Source organism: Mastigoproctus giganteus, chromosome 13, assembly GCF_048544385.1.
Source record: "Mastigoproctus giganteus isolate SK-2022 chromosome 13, ASM4854438v1, whole genome shotgun sequence".
Classification (NCBI taxonomy): domain Eukaryota; kingdom Metazoa; phylum Arthropoda; class Arachnida; order Uropygi; family Thelyphonidae; genus Mastigoproctus; species Mastigoproctus giganteus.
In genome coordinates this window covers 42,377,808-42,397,091 of record NC_143587.1, presented here as the reverse complement: position 1 = coordinate 42,397,091, position 19,284 = coordinate 42,377,808, and the positions used below count along the sequence as shown (strand labels likewise).

Below are 19,284 nucleotides of genomic sequence, written 5' to 3'. Positions count from 1 at the left end.
ATTTTTTTATATGGGTTAAAAAAAACTAATCTGTATAAAACTGTGCCCCTCAAAGTTCAGTACTTTCCCGTTTGAGCCCTATGCGGCAGCCTAGTAAACGTAATGATAGCACCGGCCCTGTTTATAACAAAAATTCATTTGTTGGAGTGGGAGATGGTAATGGAAAGTTTAGAGCACACTGACAACTACATTACAAACTTATGTTCCATTTCAAACAAGAGAGGATAATTAAAATTCGATTTTGATTAGATGTCAGAAAAGGGATTTGTTAATAACAGGGATACCTTTTCCCACTGAGAACGTAATGGCTGAAAAATGGTTGGCTAGGCTGTAGTCGATTAGCTTTACTCGTGCGTTTAGTGAGTATTTTAAACCGGCAGCATGTGGTACGAAATAGTTCCTTCTGCTGCAGTAATTTTGATTGCCTTGTCCGTACCTTCGGTGGCCGCGTATGGTCTTCAGTATTTATATCTTGGTAGAGTAAGTAAAGATATTAGTAACTTCAACCTAAAGAACAATACAAACAATTTCCGTTTATGCTTCTCACGGGAAGGATCAGAGGAGTTCACTGCTTGTAAATTTTTTGCATCCAATATACAATCATAGAGGTTACCAATGGGTCCTACTTTAAAAAAAAAAAAAAAAAAAAAACACAAGTGCCTGATGGCCTTAGTTTCCTCCGCGCATATTCCAAGCCATAGTTTTATAATTAGTAGCCCGCGGTATTTGAACGATAGCGCAAAATATTGCGCGCTTATGAATTCTGATCAACTAAGAGTATAAAATGCGTAGAAAAGCAGGTAACAAAATGAAACTCGATAGCGAATGGCATACTTTAGCCAAACAGGTGATTGATATAGAATAAAGAGGGGAAGATAATTTTAAGGATTTGCTCTGGATGTAGAAAAGAGTAGAAAAACGGTTAAAATAATTCATTGTGCCACACTGATTATTAGAAGTAAACAAATGTGACACTTTAATTCAGCATAGAACAACTAGAGAAATCTTGTAATGTTCCAGAAAAGTATACTTTCCACAGCCCTTTCTAAGTGAGTAGGGCCCTTTTGGACGTTAGTGAGTGTAAGGCTCTGTTCAGCGGTGCTTTTTAAGTAAAGGTTTGATTGTTCGTTTTTTGTGAATGATATAAACTTGTGTTTTCTGAATCATGGCATCAAGAAAACAAAATTTGTTTTGAAAGTAGGATTTTCAAAGAAGATTGAACCAGCAAATACTTCTTTATGAAAAGTAAATATCAAGTTAGCTGCCAAAAAAGTTTGTTGTGAAATAATATGATCATTTAGTAAAGGAGTAGGGCTTTTATAGTTTTTACCAAAATACCTTAATAATCAAAGTGCTGATTTCACAGTAAACAAAAGACAGGGAACAAGTGCCACTCATACAGATATCCTTATATAATCCAGATACAGAATGAAAGTAACGAACAAACTAAATTCAAAATTGTAGAGAGCAGTAGACATATCATATGCCATGTCCACTGCCCTCTGTAGTTTAAATAATCAAATGTAACAACTCCAAAATATGCTGCTGCAACCAGCTAACAGTAGGTTGCATTACCTACTTTAATTTATTTGCAAATTAATCTCAAAAACTAAGCCATAATAAATAGAATTTACATAAATAAATCAGTTCTAATAAAGACATTAAAATAAACAAATGACAGATTAAATTAAAATGTAATGAAGAAATCAAAGGGTAGTCATGAGTATTCGAATTAAAAAGGAAAGAGTGGAACAGAAGAAACACAGAAATCAAAGAGGGGAGCAACAGAAGAATGTGGACTGTGTTATGGGTGTAACATAATCCACATTCTCTATTTTGAGAACGGCATTACTTTTGTGGCATATTTAGTGTATTTCTTTGTATACAACAGTTTGAGACAAATTATCTACTTGGGAAAAAAAAAAAATTTTCTTTTTTTATTTTTGCACAGAACTTTTGCTTCTCTATTTAAAACCACTAAAAGGATCACATATGCTTAAATTTAAAATATATATATATATGTGTGTGTGTAGGGTGTTTTGTAATGTGGGCCATACTTTCATGATCTGAAAACATTGAAAAATGTTTATACAAACGTGTCTGATTCTGAACAGTTACAGAGCTATGATTATTTGAAATTGAAAAGATAAGATTTTTTTTATGTAAAAACTAATAAAAAAAAAGAATAAAAACACACACATGGTAAAATGTTTATTCATACTAATTACATGTTTCCTTATTTTTATTTATTTTTGCTGTCTTGTGGCCTTCCAACAAGATGGGCCTCAATTAACTATATTAGTTTATTTTTATATGAACTATATTCATATAATATAGTTCATATATTTTATATGAACTATATTAGGTTTATTTTTAGGGTGTTCCTTGAGCAGCATGATGTATAGATAAACTGTGTTGTTTGAAGATAATAAAGCACTCAAAACTTACATTGGTATTATGTTTATTTCCAAATTGGAAATATGTAATATAATGTAGTCAAAACATTTTGTTGTAATTTCTTACCACTTCTTCAGCGACAGTTGTCTGTGGAATATCACCATCCCAAAAGATCACTTTGGTCACAAGTAGAGCCCACAATACCGGTATTTCGGTATTTTTAATTTATGAAACTGGGATACCGGTATTCCAAAAAACACATTTTTTGCAATAAATTTTGATGACAATTAGGTGCAATAAAGTAAGGAAAACCAAGTAATTACTTGAATTCACGTTTGAAATCAAACTTTTATTACAATAATAAATATTGTGGCAAAAATTATTAAACATACAGTTATTCTAAAAACAAAAAAATAACATCCACACTACCTATCCGAATAAAGTGAGCCCTTAAAAAACTCAATAGTGTTATGGTTTAAACTGGATCTAATTTTGGTACATATTTAATTAGTGGCAGAAAACAACCTTTTGGTTTCTGTGCCGGTTGGTGCTTTGTACTGAGATAGTTGTAGACGAGTTACAGTTTAATCCCTGATTTTACACCTTCTTTCTACAACAGCATGTTGAAGAGGCAACCAGAGGGAGTAATACTCTTTATTTGATTAGCAGCAGTGATTATTCATGCATTAAGAATCTGCAGGTAAAGGAACCACTGGATGGCAGTGATCACATTGTATTCGTGGGATTTACTTAAAGATGTGGTGCCTCCGTAGCCAGGTGGGCAGGAGTGGCAATGCGTAGCATACGCTTCTTGATTAGACCGGGGTTCGAGCCCGTGATCACGGATCATGTGGAACGGTCAGGGAATGACCAACGCATATCCCCCGAGCAATATGGCCTTAGTTGCTAATGCTCCTAAAAACCAAATAACAAACAAACAAACTTAAAGATGTAACTACCATCAGGAGTAAAGGGAGAGATTTTTGCTTTCAAAAAGGTGACCATGGTGGTCTCAGACAGTATTTAAATTCTGTAAAGTGGGACTGACTGATGTTACCAACAGCAAATTCTAAATGGGATTAATCCATTCAAGGAATTAATCTTGGAAGGTACTAGACTTGCTTATCATACCAAGTAAAAATACTGTTCAAGGTTTAGGTCTAAATGGATGTGAGATGAACTAATGAGACTCATGGCAGAGAATAAAAATTCATGAGATGCATTAAATTATCAGACAACACAGAAGTGTATTAGCTAGTCTGTAATCAAGTCACAAAAGAAGTTAGGCAAGTGAAGGTCGATTATGGAAATCTTTGGAAAAGGATGCAAAGAAAAACAGCAAAGACTTCTTTACTTATATAAACTCTAGAAGGAAGGGGATGAATCAGATTGGTCCACTTGATATCGACAGTTCGACTTTATGATGCTTCTCATGTAGCTGACAATCTGAATGAGAATTTTGCATTTACATTCACACAAGACAAATTTTCTAGGGAAGTGGTGGACAGAAGTTTATCAAACTTTAATAGGGAGCTAAATGATTTTGTAATAACTGAAAGGAAAGTAGAGAAGAAATTGTTAAAGTTAAACATAAGAAAGGCACCTGGGCTGGACGGGATCTATCCAATTCTATTTAGAGAGGCAGCAAAGGAAGTAAACAAACTCTTAGCCATAATTATGAGCACATCCTTGGATTTAGGGAAAGTCCCCACGAACTTGAGATGTACAAATGTGTTCCAATTCACAAAGGGGGATCAAAGGGTGACACGTGTAATTACAGACCTGCTAGTTTAACTTCTGTTCAGAGGAAAATAATGGAGTCATTGGTTAAAGAAGCAGTGGAGGATCATCTAGACCAGACTGCAGTTATAGTTCAGACAGATCATGGGTTAAAGGGAAATCTTGTCTAACCAATTTGATTGGTTACTTTTGATTGGCCATTATGTGCAAGTTGCTGCTGTGGATAAAGAGATGGTTGAGAGGAGAAGACAGAGAGTGATAATCAATGGACACTGCGTTTCACGGACTATTGTTATTATTTGAGTCTCCTAGGGGGGTCGATGTTGGGCCAATCGTTGTTTTCTATATTTATCAGTGATATTGATAAGGTATATTAGGTTTAATGTCCAAGTTTGCATATGATACAAAGGTTGGCAGGGTTGCTAATCACAGTACTGATGTCATGCTGCTGCTACAGGATCTACAAAAGTTGGCATATGGGCTGAGAGGTGGCAACTGAAGTTTAACATTGACAAATGCAAAGTACTGCATATGGGTAGCAGTAACACCAGAGTATACCAACTATGTGGTACTACACTCAGGGTAATAGAGAATGAAAAAGATCTTGGGGGGGGGGGTCTTTTTCATTCTCATATCTGACTGAAATTCAGACAGGCTGCAAGAACAGGACAAGGGGGTTTTGTCAGTGATATACAGGAATTTTGCTAGCAGTTATAAGGAGGTGATTATCCTTTTGTATAAGGCAATGGTCAAGCCGTCAAGCCACACTTACAGTATTGCATACAGGTTTGAAGGCCTCATTTCATGAGGAATGTAGAGCTGCTGGAATGGGTAATGAGATTGGTAAGGGGTACAGAGGGGTGCTCTTACCAAAAAAGACTTAAGTTCTGTGAGTTGTGGTGTATGGAGACTAGGCACCTGCAAGGTGATCTGATTGAGGTGTTAAGGCTTTAAATCGTATCAGCAAGCTCAGTGCTGATGGGATTCTTCCTCTTGCTCAGATTACGCATTTGAGCAGCATAAATTCCAATTGAGGGAAAACAATTGCAGAATAGATGTATGGAAATGTGCCTTTAGCCAGTGAGTGGTTGATTGCTGGAACAAACTTCCATTTGTCATTGTGGAAGTTGATAGATTAAAATCAAAGAACTGGACAAACTTCTGGTGTGGATGGAGAGGTGAATGGGAAGTTGTTTTTTTTGTTTTTTTTTTTTTGGCTGATGTTGCTTGCTTTCTTGCATCATGTGTTAATGCTAATTAAGAAATGACTACATTATTGTAGTAATTTCTTAACTTATGCCCATTTCATTTACACATTTTAAGTTAACGTGATTAGCAATATGGTTAGCAACAAAGCCCACATCAAGTGTCTATGTGCTGGATGCATGATGGATGTATTTTATTTATTTTATTCATCTACTGCTAATAGTAAAATATAAAGCTGTTTTATTGACTTAGTCTTGCCCATCCAGTATACTGCACCTCACCAGGCAAGTGAGTTTAGGCTTACAGATGCAGTATTTTTACTTGTGTCAGTCACATTTCTACTATGATATTGTATGGATTATTTATAATCAAACTCTGATGAATCATTCTCTCATTGGTTCCTCATAATCTGACAACTTTTTCCAGTCAGAATATGCCAATAATTTCTTATTAGCTTACAGCAAGAAATTTATGTATGGTACTGGTTTGACACTTTGTTGCTTCTGAATACTTGTAAAAATTCTTGTAATCGAATTATTCTTAAGAACTATTAAGCTCGATATAAAATTCATTTTTCAATGAGAGACATTCATGACAAATATATGCTTGTAAATCAATTAATTATTCAATAATATTGTAGCATGAGTTTTGATGCTGGAAAAAAAAATCCTTGCATCCCAAAGTGAAAACTTTGTCTGCTTAATCATCTTTCCTTAGATTTGGTGAAAAAAAAAAAAAAAATTTTTTTCCAAAAGGAAAAAAAACATGAAATACAAAATAATAAAAGACATGAAATGGAACTTTAAACTATAAAATCATTTAACAAAATAAAAGAAGATTATCCAAAAGTTAATGTTGTTTGTTAGCTTGACTTCTTATTTTTTATTATTATTAGTAGTAGTACAGTCAGGTGCTGCAAAGAAGCAAACTTAAACAACATCAGCCAAAAAAAACAATGCTACTCCCACTTCATCTGTCTATTTCCTCTAATAGTATGATTATTCTTCCTTATTTGTTCAAACTATCCACTTTCACAACACTAGATGGTAGTTTATTCTAACAATCAAGTACTCTCTGGCTGAAAAGCAAATTTTTACACATCTATCCTTTGGCCATCATTTTTCAGTTTATACCCTGCTGTATGCAATCTGAGAAAAAAGTTAGAATACCATTGTTCTGCAAGTTGCAGCATCTGGAGGTTAGGCACCTGTGATGTGATCTGATTGAGATGTATAAGGCCTTGAATGGTTTGAGCAGGCTCAGTGCTGATGGGATACTTCCGCTTGCTCAGATTAAGAACCTGATGGGGCATAGATTCAAATTGAGGAAAGACTGATGTTGAATAGATGTGCGGAAGTTTGCCTTTAGCCAGCAGATAGTTTATTGCTGGAACAGACTTCCATCTGTTGTTGTGGAAGTTGATAGCCTTAAATTAATTTAAGGCTGAACTAGACAAACATTTGACTGATGCTGTATAAGCTTGCTTTCTTGCATCATATGCCTCAACTAATGCTAATGCAAAATTTACTCAATCCATTTAAAATTTTAAACACTTCAATCAGGTCTTCTTGCAAGTACTTAATTTTCCAGATAATGCAATTTGCAGACCCAAAGTCTGTTGTGGGGGAAAAACCCATTGTGTTCTTGCCTAATCCGGTTGCTATTTGCTGTACCCATTCTAAGAGATCCACATCTTCCAGATGGAACTTCTATTCCTGTATGCAGTACTCAAGATGTGGCCTAACCATTGTCTTATACAATGGGATAATCACTTTCCTTTCTCTGCTGGAAAAGTTCCTGTATATCATTGACAGAACCCCATGAGCTGTTCTAGCCCTTCTGCACTGCTCAGAGAATTTCATGTTGGATAGTACAATTACCCTAAGTCTCTTTCTTCGCAACCTCAAGTGAGGGGCTCACATCTGGTGAGTATGGGCTTGGCACACCCAGGGTCCTGAGCTGGATATCATCATTCTTCTCTTTCTTGGTGATTCCCTTCTATTTCTGACTCTCTTCTCTCACTCACTCACTCACTCAGGAATTTTTTTTTTTTTTTGCCTGGTGCAGCATAAGTCTCAGGCTTCCTTCCACCATATGGCTAATAATAATAAAATAAAAAAATAATAATTCTTGTAAGCTCCTCTCCAGTTCCATTATTTCTTATAGGAAATTAGCTCTTTATTTATATATTTTTAATTTGTGCAGCACTTTTTGGGAATGCATCTTTCATGTTAATTTTAAGAAAAAATAAATCACACAGACAGAAATATAAATACAATGAAGTAAAAACAAAGGAATATAATTATAATTAACATTGTTGTTTTATTTTAGCCTTACCGAAGGTCTGTATTATCTCCAGAAGGAAGATGGCTATATTTCAGAGATGAAAAGCTTACGGGAGATGCTCATAAAACAGTTGTAAGTTAATCCTAAAATGCTTTCGTTATGAATTTTTGATTGTTGTTATAAACTCTGTAACCATAAGTATTATAGTAATTAAAATTTATTATGAATTTTCATTCTTGTTACAAGGGAAAAAAATTATTTCATAAATGTGTATAGAGTTTTCTAAAATTTCCTTTTGGACAAAAGACATTGAAAGCTGCTGTTTAGAGCAAGATAGAGAGGAATTAAGTATTTGAAACCAATTTTATTCAATCAGCAAAATATATGCTACCATTTCACATACAGTTAAAAAAACACGAATCATCATGTGTGCTAATTTAGTGGTGAATAAGAATGCGCGAGAATATTTGTTATCTTGGTAATAGGTTTGTGAAATGAAATGAAGAAATACAAATCTATCACCAATGCATAAAGATAATTCTAAGACTGAAGTGGGTAACCAAAGATTTGTCAGTCTAACTTTAGCAATAAAAATGGGGGGGGGGAGTGATAAAGAATGTAATATAATATATTTTAGACAGAAATGGAATTCTGAAGGATATGGAGCACGGTTTTGTTAAGGGAAAATCATGTTTAACTAACCTAAACATGAGGGAACCCATTCAGTCTGTTGTAATTTTTAGAATGTTGAAAAAAATCAATATTCCACCATACCCATTCTAAAAATTCATACAAAATGGTTGAAATTAAAAGTTTAAAATTCATTACTAAAAGCAAACACTTTTGTACCAAGCTGTAAATCAGATGATAAAATTTTATAAAATATTTATTCACATACATAAACTAACATCAACAAGCAAAGAACAAATAAAACTGTATGCCGAGTCTATAAACAAAAGCCAACTATTGATGCAAAGAATTCAATCAGTGTGCCAATGCCGAGTAGTGCCAAAGCCGAGTAGTTGTTAATTTAATGTGCCTTTATGTTTACAGCACTTGTTGGTTGGCGCCTCCGTAGCCAGGTGAGCAGAAGCGGCAGTGCGTAGCACACGCTTCTTGATTAGACCTGGGTTCGAGCCCGTGACCACCAAATGTGGCAGGTCAGGGAATGACCACCGCATATCCCTGGAGCAATATGGCCTTAGTTGCTAATGCTCCTAAAAACCAAATAACATAACATAACATGACATAACTTGTTGGTTGACTGCTTAAGAATGACCAGTCATATGGGTTTATGGCACAGCGTTTCAGAATGACGGTGGAGGCCGGTGTGATTTTGGCCATAAACGCTAGTATGAGGCCACTACAAATTTTCCCCGGTAAGAATTTTTGACCCAGTCCACCTCTGTCTATCCATATTGCTTTTCTTTTTCTCTCTGAATCTGTAGTGTCTTCACCAGGATGCTTCCTTTTCACACCTTTTAAGTATTTTACTCATTTTTAAGGAATGAAGCACAATTACAAAATGAGGAGGCACGCTTGATACACATAAACAAAGCTGGCACGTGTAGCAACTGAATAAACAACACCGTAAAGGCAGAGACACACTATTAACACCTGACTAGCTCACGTTTTACTAAAGCACATTTCTGCAGGTCACTACCATAAAACAAAAACAATTTCCAGTTGTGTTTCTGCTGGTGGAATCTGTTATAAACTGGTAGTAAACTTGCTCTAATTGCATTTGCGATAATACCGATAGCTGGATTTGTGCCAGTTTTTACGTTATTATGGTGAAATGTGTTTCCCCTTCACTAATATAAAAAATAAAATACATTTTCAAAATCTTCTCTTCATTCTTATTGTGTTGCGTTCGGTTGGGTGATTCTGCATTGGACTACCATTTCTTGTAAAAACAAAGGCGAATCATGCATAAGCGAATTTGGTTCATGTTATATACGACACAGTTCCCCTATTTATAAATCGTGTATGATCGAATTCATGTAGTGTAAACACGTGTTATACAAGGACTGACTGTAGTCATAAATGGACATACTGCAGGGTGAACTAGTGTAACAAGTGTGAAGTCCCTAAAGGATCAGTCTTGGCACCACTTCTGTTTCTTATTTTCCTTAATGACATTAATGAAGTGCAGAGGAAGTTGTCAAAGTTTGCTAATGATTTAATGGTAGGAAGGGTGGTTAATGACCAGAACCAGGCCATTTTGCTTCCAAAATTACATAGATCGAAATGGTCTAATAAATGATAGCTGAACTTTAATACTTCTAAATGTAAAGTTTTGCACTTAAGGAAGATAAAGCCAGGAGTTACTTACAAGCTAGGAAGAGTGGAGTTAAAAGCATTTCAGGGCAAAAAAACCTTAAGGGTTATGACTCAATCAGACATGAAATTTTCCATGCAATGCAAATAGACAGCTTGGAAAGCAGATGGTATATATCATAGACAGGAAAGATAGGCCTTTGCAAGTAGAGAAATGGATGTTATTGTCCCTTTATATAAGACAGTGATGAGACACATTCAGAGTATTGTGTTCAGGTCTGGAGATCACACTTGAAGAAGGATGTAGAACTTCTAGAAAGGGTTCAAAGAAGGGCAACCAGATTAGTAAGGATTGGTAATTGATGTTTATATGAATAATGGCCTAGAGAGTTCAGACTGTAAAGCTTGGCAAATAAGACATCTTAGAGGACCTGATAGAGATATACAGGGGTGTTTATGAATGGTGGGAACACTCAGTAATTTATTGCACAAAGACTAAGACAGATATCAGTGTCATACCTTGTGAAAGAGAAAATGTCAAAGTTTTTTTACATCACGTCACTTCATAATGATTCAATGTGGGAACCACGTGTGACATGGCAAATGTCAGCGCGGTAATCGAACCCTTGCCATACCCTGTCCAGCATATCCTGTGTGACCGTGGTTTCCACATTGAATTGTTGTGAAGTGATGTGATGTAAAAAAAACTTTGACATTTTCTCTTTCACAAGGTATGTATATGACATTCATATCTTTCCTAGTCTTTGTGCAATAAATTACTGAACTTGTTCCCACCATTTATAAACACCCTTTATAAGGCACTGAAAGAAATTGGTAAAATGAATAAGGGAAGTATATTTTCAATAGTAGAAGAGAGAAGAGCCAGAGGGCACAAATACAAACTTTTAGGAAGTAACAGAAGGCTAGATCTTGTGAGGTGTACTTTCAGGCATACATAATGTGTATTGTAGATCATCAGAATAAATTTCCAGCCACAGTGGTTGAGACTGATAGTTTAGTAAAGTTGAAAGTAGACCTGGAAAGTAGACCTTTTGGCAATGGGAAAAGTAAATGATAATTTTTTGTTGTTTTTCTTTTATTTATTTATTTTTTGGCAGATGTAGAAAAATTCTGCTTCCTTGCAATGTTTATCCTTTATAATACTAATTGGAAAACAGTATAGGATATACAGAAACATAAACTGAATAGGTATTTTTAATCTATGTTCACACATAAGTAATTCTTTAGGGAAGTGGATGCCAGAAGTTTATGAAACTATAATCGGGCTAAATGATTTTGTGATATATGAAAGGAAAGTGGAAGAGAAATTGTTGAAGCTAAACATAAAAAAGATGCCTAGGGATGGATGGGATCTGTCCACTTATATTAAGGGAGGTAGCAAAGAAGGTAAGCAAACCCTTAGCCATAAATATGAGAACGTCTTTGGATTCGGGAGAGGTCCCTGTGTACTGAAGATGCATGAATATATCCCCAATTCACATCAGGGATGATAAAAAGGGGAGATGTGTAATTATAGACCTGTTAGCTTAACTTCTGTTCCAGGGAAAATAATTGAATCACTGATTAAATAAGTAATGCAAGTCCATCTGGACAGGAATGCAGTTATATTGTAGTCACAGCATGGATTTGTTGTGAGGTGATCTTGTCTGACCAATCTCATTGGAAATTATAATGTAGTAACAGAGGAACTGGATGCAAAAAATAATTTTGATATTTTTATATTTTGATTTCAGAAAAGCTTTTGATACTATTTCATATACAAGACTGCTATATAAATTGGAGTAGTCTGGCATTAAGAGCAAGTTGCTGCTATGGATAATGGAATGGTTGAGTGTAAGAAGACAGAGAGTGGTTATTAATTGAACAATGGACACTGATTTTCATAAACTAATGTTATTACTGGAGTCATCTAGCATTTGGTGCTGGACCCATTGTTGTTGTGTTCTCTATTTATTAATGATATTAAAGAAGTATATCAGGCTTATTGTCTAAGTTTATAGATGTTACAATGGTTGGCAAGCTGGTTAATAATAGTAATCAAGGTAAACTACTGCAACAAGATGTAGAAAAATTAGGCAAATAGGCTGAGAAATGGTAGTTGGAGTTAGCATTAGCATTAGTAGAGGCATTTGATGCAAGAAAGCAAGCTTATGCAGCATCAGCCAAAAAAAAAAAAAAAAAAAAAAACCCCACTTCCACTTCACCCCTCTGTTCGTTCAAAATACCTGTCCAGCTGAGCCTTAAACTTATTTAGGCTGTCAACCTCCACCACAAGGGATGGAAGTCTGTTCCACCAACCAACCACCCGCTGGCTAAAGGCAAATTTCTGCACGTCTATCCTACATCTGTCTTTCCTCAATTTGAATTTATGCCCTCTCAGGTGATTTTTCTGAGCTAGAGGAAAAATCCCATCAGCATCGAGCATGCTTAAACCATTCAAGGCTTTATACACCTCTATCAGATCACCTCGCTGGTGCCTAGTCTCCAGACACTGTAATTTGCAAAACTTAAGCCTTTCTTCGTAAGAGCACCCCTTTGTTCCATTCACTAATCTTGTTGCCCTTCTCTGTACTCATTCCAGCAGCTCTACATCCTTCTTGAAATGAGGCCTCCAGACCTGTATACAGTACTCTAGGTGTGGCCTGACCATCGCCTTATACAATGGAATAATCACCTCCTTATCCCTGCTGGAAAAATTCCTGTATATCATTGACAATACTCCATGAGCTACTCTTGCAGCCCGTCTGCACTGCTCAGAGAACTTCATATCTGCCTGCACAACCATCCCCAAGTTCCTTTCATTCTCTACCACTGTCAGTGTAGTACCACAAAGTTGATACGTTGCTCTGGGGTTGCTGTTTCCCATGTGTAGTACTTTACATTTGTCAATGTTAAACTTCATTTGCCACCTCTCAGCCCATCTGCTCAACCTTTCCAGATCCTGTTGCAGCAGCATAGTGTCAGTAGTGTCCTTGACAACCCTGCCAACCTTTGTATCGTCTGCAAACTTGGACATTAAGCCCGATATACCATCATCAATATCATTTATAAATACAGAAAACAATAATGGACCCAACACTGAGCCCTGAGGGACTCCACTAATAACATCAGTCCACGATGAGCAGTGTCCATTGATTACCACTCTCTGTCTTCTCCCCTCAACCACCCCTTTATCCATAGCAGCAATTTGCCTCCAATGTCACACTGCTCCAATTTGTGTAGCAGTCTTCCATGTGCAACAGTATCAAAAGCCTTTCTAAGATCCAAGTATATAATATCAAAGTTATTCCCTGCATCCAGTTCTTTTGTGACTGCATCATAGTATCCAATCAAGTTGGTCAGGCAAGACTTCCCCTTAACAAAACCATGCTGTGTCTGAGCTATAACTGAAGTCTTGTCTAAATGATCCTGCAGTGCTTCTTTAACCAGTGCCTCCATTAATTTTCCTGGAACAGAAGTTAAGCTCACAGGTCTATAATTACTTGTGTCAGCCTTTGATCCTCCTTTGTGAATTGGGGTCACATTTGCACATTTCCAGTCTATGGGTACCTCCCCTGAGTCCAAGGAAGCTCTCATAATTATGGCTAAGGGTTTGCTTACTTCCTTTGCTGCCTCCTTTAATATAACTGGATAGATCCCATTCACCCCGGGTGCCTTTCTTGTGTTTATCTTCAACAGTTTCTCCTCCACTTTACTCCCAGTTATTTCAAGATTCTGTAGCTTACTGCTAGAGTTGAATACACCTCTGGCATTCCCCTCGCTGAATCACTCCTCATGTGTGAATGTCGATGCAAAATATTCATTTAGTTTGTTAGCTACCTGAGCAGGATCATCAACACTTGACCCATCAATATCAAGTGGACCAATCTGATTCATCCCCTTCCTTCTAGAGTTTACATAAGTAAAGAACTCTTTGCTGTTTTTCTTTGCATCCCTTGCCAAGGATTTCTCGTAATCTGCCTTCGCCTGTGTAACCTCCTTTGTAACTTGGTTGCATATCAACTTGTATCTATCATAGGCTTCTGTGTCATGTGTTAATTTGTATGTATCCCATGCATTTTTCTTCTCTGCCATATGCCTCATTAGTTCATCTGACATCCATTTTGGCCTAAACCTTGAACAATATTTCTTAGTTGGTATGTAAAGCCTAGTAGCTTCCAAGATAAGTTCTTTGAATGCTTCCCATTTTGAATTTGCTGTTGGTAACATCATCAGTTGGTCCCACTGTATAGAATTTAAATACTGTCTCAGTCCATTGTAGTCGCCTTTACGGAAGCAATAACCCTTCCCTTTACCCCTAATGGTAGTTACCTCTTTGAGTAAATCCCACTTCAGCACACTGTGATCACTGCCACCTAGTGGTTCATTTATCTGCAGATTCTTAATGCATGAAGAATCACTGCTGATAATCAAATCAAGAGTATTACTCCCTCTAGTTGCCTCCCGAACATGCTGATGTAGAAAACAATCATCCAATAAATCCACAAAAGCCCTGCTAGTGTGTGAGTAACCAGCCCCCAAATTCCAGTCAATATCTGGGAAATTAAAATCTCCCATTATAAGACACTCTGATTTACTGGCCCACTCTATTTCCCTGTACAGTTCATTATTATACTCATCAGAGTCATTAGGCCTATAGCACACTCCTACTCTCAATTTTGATCTCCTAATGTTTATGTCACACCAAACTGACTCCACACTGCACTGTCCAGCGATGTCGACTGGCTTCACTTCCTTGGTTTTTATGTGTTTCTTAACTAATAGCATAACCCCTCCCCCCTTCCTATCCTGTCTATCCTTTCTGTAGACGTTGTACTCCCCAAATTGCAGTTCTGCATCCCTTATATCTGTGTGACACCACGTCTCTGATATCCCAACAATATCTGCCTTCGATGTTTTGAGCAATACCTCAAATTCATCAAATTTATTTACTAAACTCCTAGCACTGGTGTACACGCAAGTATACCTGCACCTGTTTCTATTCTTAGCTACCCTAACACAACCCATGTGTTTACTTGTACCGCAATGGCTCCCAGCAGTCTCTGAAATACCATGCATCTTGTTTTTCAGGCTTCTGCTCATTCTAATAGAAGCAGTACAAGAATCTCTTTCACCTCTGCCAGTGGCTACTGTCAATCTATTGGTCTTTGTCTCCCCCCAAGCTAGCAGTTTTCCGACCCACCTAACACTGCCTCGATAGCATCAGCAAATATTCTTGCACCCTTTCTATTTAAGTGTATCCCATCCCTGTAGAAGCAATCTCTCCTGTTAACAAGTACAGTCCAGGCTGAAAAAAATTCTACCCCTTGAGCCTTGCACAATCTTTCCAGGGCCGAATTTGGTCGACAAGGCTCTCATCATATACTCCCTCCTATCGTGTCTGGGCAGAATTGCAGACACTTTCAAATTCAACCCTAATTCTCGGCTTTTGTTCAACAGTGACCTGTACTTGTTAAGTAATTCTGCCGGTCTCCTACTCTTAATATTATTAGTGCCAACGTGTACAACTATATCACCTTTTGTGCCCTTAAAAGATGATATTCGCGAGTTTAACATTGACAACTGCAAGGTACTGCATATGGGTAGAAGTCATCCAAGATTAATGTACCACCTGTGTGGTACTGCACTCACTATAGTGGGAAATGAAAATGGGGTATTTGTGCAGTCAGATATGTTCTCTGAGCAATACAAAGAGGTTGCCAGGACAGCTCATGAGGTTTTATCAATTATATTCAGGAATGTTGCTAGCAGGGATAAGGAGGTGATTATTCCTTTTTACAAGGCCACGGATAGGCCACATCTTGTGTCTGGAGGCCTCATTTTAGGAAGGATGTAGAAATGGTGCAGAGAGGGGCAACAAGATTAGTGATGGGAACAAAAAGATGATCTTGCCAAGGAAGGCTTCAGCTCTGCAAATTACAGCTTCTGGAGACTAAGTACCTGCAAGGTGATCTGATTAGATTGTTTAAGGCTTGGAATGGATTGGGCAATCTCAATGCTGATGACATTCTTTCTCATGCTCAGATTACGCCAATGAGGGACCATAAATTCAAATTGAGGGAGGATGGTTGCAGGATAGGTGTACAGCCAGTGGGTGGTTCATTATTGGCACAAACTTCTTTCTGTTGTTGTGGAAGTGGGTAGTTTGAATAAATTCAAGGAAGAACTTTTTGTCTGTTGCTTTATAAGCTTTTTCTTGCATAAGTTTCCGCTACTAATACTAATAATACTTTACCTAGTTTATGTCATACTAATTATATGATTTCATTTCAGTTATTCTTTTCTCTTTGTTTCTCTTCTAAATAAAATAAAATTTAAACAAAATGCTATTCTTATTCATCATCATCATCATCATCAGCCATTTTCAATCCACTGCAGGATGAAGGCCTCTCCAGCAACTTTCCAGTTCCTTCTGTTTTGAGCACTGGCCATCCATTTACTACCCAAAAACTCATGAATTTCATCTATCCATCTCCGCCTTTGTCTTCCAGGTTTTCTTCTTGCTCCTCTTGGGTATCATTCTGTTATTTTCTTAGTCCATCTGTCATCATGTCTTCGAGCTATGTGTCCTGCCTAAGACCATTTTAGTTCTTTAGTTTTGATAAGAATGTCCTTTACTTGAGTTTGCTGCCTAATCCATGTGTTTCTCTTCTTATCTAACAGTCTGATTCCCAATATAATTCATTCCATTCTTCGCTGTGTAGTTCTCAGCTTCTCTTCCATTCTTTTGGTGAGTGCCCAAGTTTCACTTCCATAAGTCATGGTGGGGAGTATACATTGGTTCATTATTTTACTTTTCAGACAAACTGGGATATTGCTCTTCAGTATGTGACTATATTTCCTGAATGCTATCCATCCAAAATTTATTCTTCTCTTGCCTTCCAGCCATTTATCATTATTACAGCTAATAACTTGTCCCAGATAAGTATATGACTCCACCTTTTCAACTACTGCTCCTTCAATCATTATTTCCCTTTCCGTGGCATACTTGTTCATCATTACTTTTGTTTTAGCTATATTCAGCTTTAGTCCAAAATCCTTACTAACTGTGCATAACTGATTAAGATTTTCCTCTAATTCTTTGGGATCGTGGCTTATAACCACAATGTCATCTGCAAATCGTAAATGGTTTAGGTACTCTCCATTCACATTGACTCCTTTCTGTGACTAGTCTAATCTTCTGAAAGCTTCCTCAAGGGCAGCAGTAAACAGCTTCGGAGATATTGTGTCTCCTTGTCGAACTCCTTTCTCGATTTTAAATTTGCTACTGTCTTTGTCTAGGCTAATAAAGGAGGTAGCGTTCTCATATATTTTCTTCAAAATCATAATATATGGGGTATCTATGCTTTGTTTTTCCAGTGCCCGAAACATTGCCTTATGCTGTATGGAGTCAAATGCTTTTCATAATCCACAAATGCCAGGCATAATGGTGTTTTATATTCATTTGCTTTCTCCATTCTCATCAAGTATTCTTTCTAATCTGTTAGTAATGACCCTTGTGAACAACTTGTAGATGTGGGATAACAAGCTAATTGGTCTATAATTTCCAATTTCTGATTTATCTCCTTTCTTATGCAGCAGAACTATGATTGCATTATTCCACTGCTTAGGCGTCACACCTTTTCTAATGCACTTTGTGAAGAGCCTTGCCAGTTTTTGTGTTATGTCTCTTCCTCCCAATTTTAACAACTCTACAGTAACTTCATCTTCATGAAGTTACTGTAACTTTATGAAGTTACCGGGGCTTTCCGATTCTTCATTTTCTTCGATGCATGTTCTACCTCATCAGGAAGAATATCGGGTATGTCGTATGTGTTGCTACTTTGCAATCCATCTTCCCCACTGCTGGTATCATTCCCTCGCTCCTTGTATAATTCTCTATAGTAGTCTTCTGCTATTTGAATTATGCCTTCTCTGCTGTTTATAAGTACACCATCGCTATTCTTCAGTTTCAGTATCATTTGTCTTTCTGTATTACTGCTCAAGGCTGCTGATTTAAATCCTTTGTTTTCCCTTAATGCTTGTTCTACTTTTCTTGTGTTAAATCTTCTTATTCTTATTATTGTTTGACAAATCTTAAGTTGGTGTTAAAAGGTGTGCACAAAGGTACAGTTTTTACAATTTCAACCTTGTTATTACAAAACCTGAAACTGCATATCTGTGTACTGTATTGTAGTATTTTTTGGCAAAACTATGTGCTTTTAAACTACCCTCACTATAGTGGAAAATGAAATAAATTAGCATTGTTGATGTTCACTAATAAGTGAACATCACAATTTTCTGCCCTTATTTATACAGATTTTCTTAGCACATTACTAGATCTACACAACAATAAAACTCTCCTCACACCCATTGCTGCAGCATATTATATCAACTCAGGGATTTTTAATAAGAAGAGAAAAAAACTTACTGAAAGTTAGTCAATTGGATTTCTAGCCATTTTGTTATGTATTGAAATGATCACATAGGTTGAGTTGGAAAAAATCCAGATCATAATGATAACTTTCAATTTGTGCCTTATACAGTTTAGATATCTTTTGTGCAAACTACACTACGCCTACTAGTGTATAATAAACTCCATAGCTTAATAGGTCTTTTTTTATGGAGTTAAATTTATGGACAAATAGATGAAGGGAAGTTATGCTGACAAGACTGTATTGAACACATCGTTTTATGCACAAACACTTGCTCCTAGAGGAAGATAACAGAGGAACTGTTTTATATGTCAGATTCAATTTAACTTGGGAACATTTTGATTTACTCACCATTCTCAGCCTCCCAGTCTATCCCTTCCAGTTATTGGCAAACTTGCAAATTCTTCTAACCTCTCATGTACTTGGTGATAAATCACACTTAGGCTGACTTTTTATTTATATTTCAAACATTTTTGGATAATAGATGTTCTTTGATGTTTTAACCATAAATAAAATAGATACAGAAATAATAATTCTCACAGACACATTTTGGGTTTAGTTGCCCTTATGTCATAAAACTTTAACAACAATAAGGTTATTTGCTTCTGGATGTACAACAAGACCTAAATTAATTTGCATAGATGACTTGCTGTAATATTATTTTACTGCAATTACAAAAATATAAAAAAGATTATTTTCTTATATTTGTGATTTAGGACAAATTTATATTATGATTTATATTTCCTTTTACAGGGACTAGAAGGACTTCCTGACTTTCCAAAAAAAAGTTAATTTTTTAGGAAATTATGGGTAGAAATTACATTTTTTCTTTATCATGCATAAATGAAGTTAAAAATGATATGTAATTAATAGGAATTGCTGCATGAACTATAATTTTAAAAATGTAAATGCTTAGTTGTAATAAAGTAATACCTAAAGA

The 19,284-nt window shown here is 36.4% G+C and overlaps 1 protein-coding gene across 1 annotated transcript; it reads left to right on the top strand.

The window, feature by feature from the left end:
• The first annotated feature begins 304 nt into the window (after positions 1 to 304).
• ND-MWFE (NADH dehydrogenase (ubiquinone) MWFE subunit) lies at positions 305 to 19,284 on the top strand. The gene is made up of 3 exons (XM_090387755.1): positions 305 to 480; positions 7,675 to 7,761; positions 19,098 to 19,284. The coding sequence occupies exons 1-3, from the start codon at positions 382 to 384 to the stop codon at positions 19,134 to 19,136; spliced, it is 225 nt and encodes a 74-aa protein (XP_090243881.1). The 5' UTR covers positions 305 to 381; the 3' UTR covers positions 19,137 to 19,284.

Excerpts from the sequence above, each read along its gene's own strand:
- ND-MWFE (XM_090387755.1), top strand. The coding sequence starts at position 382 with ATGTGGTACGAAATAGTTCCTTCTGCTGCAGTAATTTTGATTGCCTTG. Across the intron at positions 481-7,674 it reads AGTATTTATATCTTGGTAGA|CCTTACCGAAGGTCTGTATT; the intron begins GTAAGTAAAGAT and ends GTTTTATTTTAG. Across the intron at positions 7,762-19,097 it reads GAGATGCTCATAAAACAGTT|GGACTAGAAGGACTTCCTGA; the intron begins GTAAGTTAATCC and ends TTCCTTTTACAG.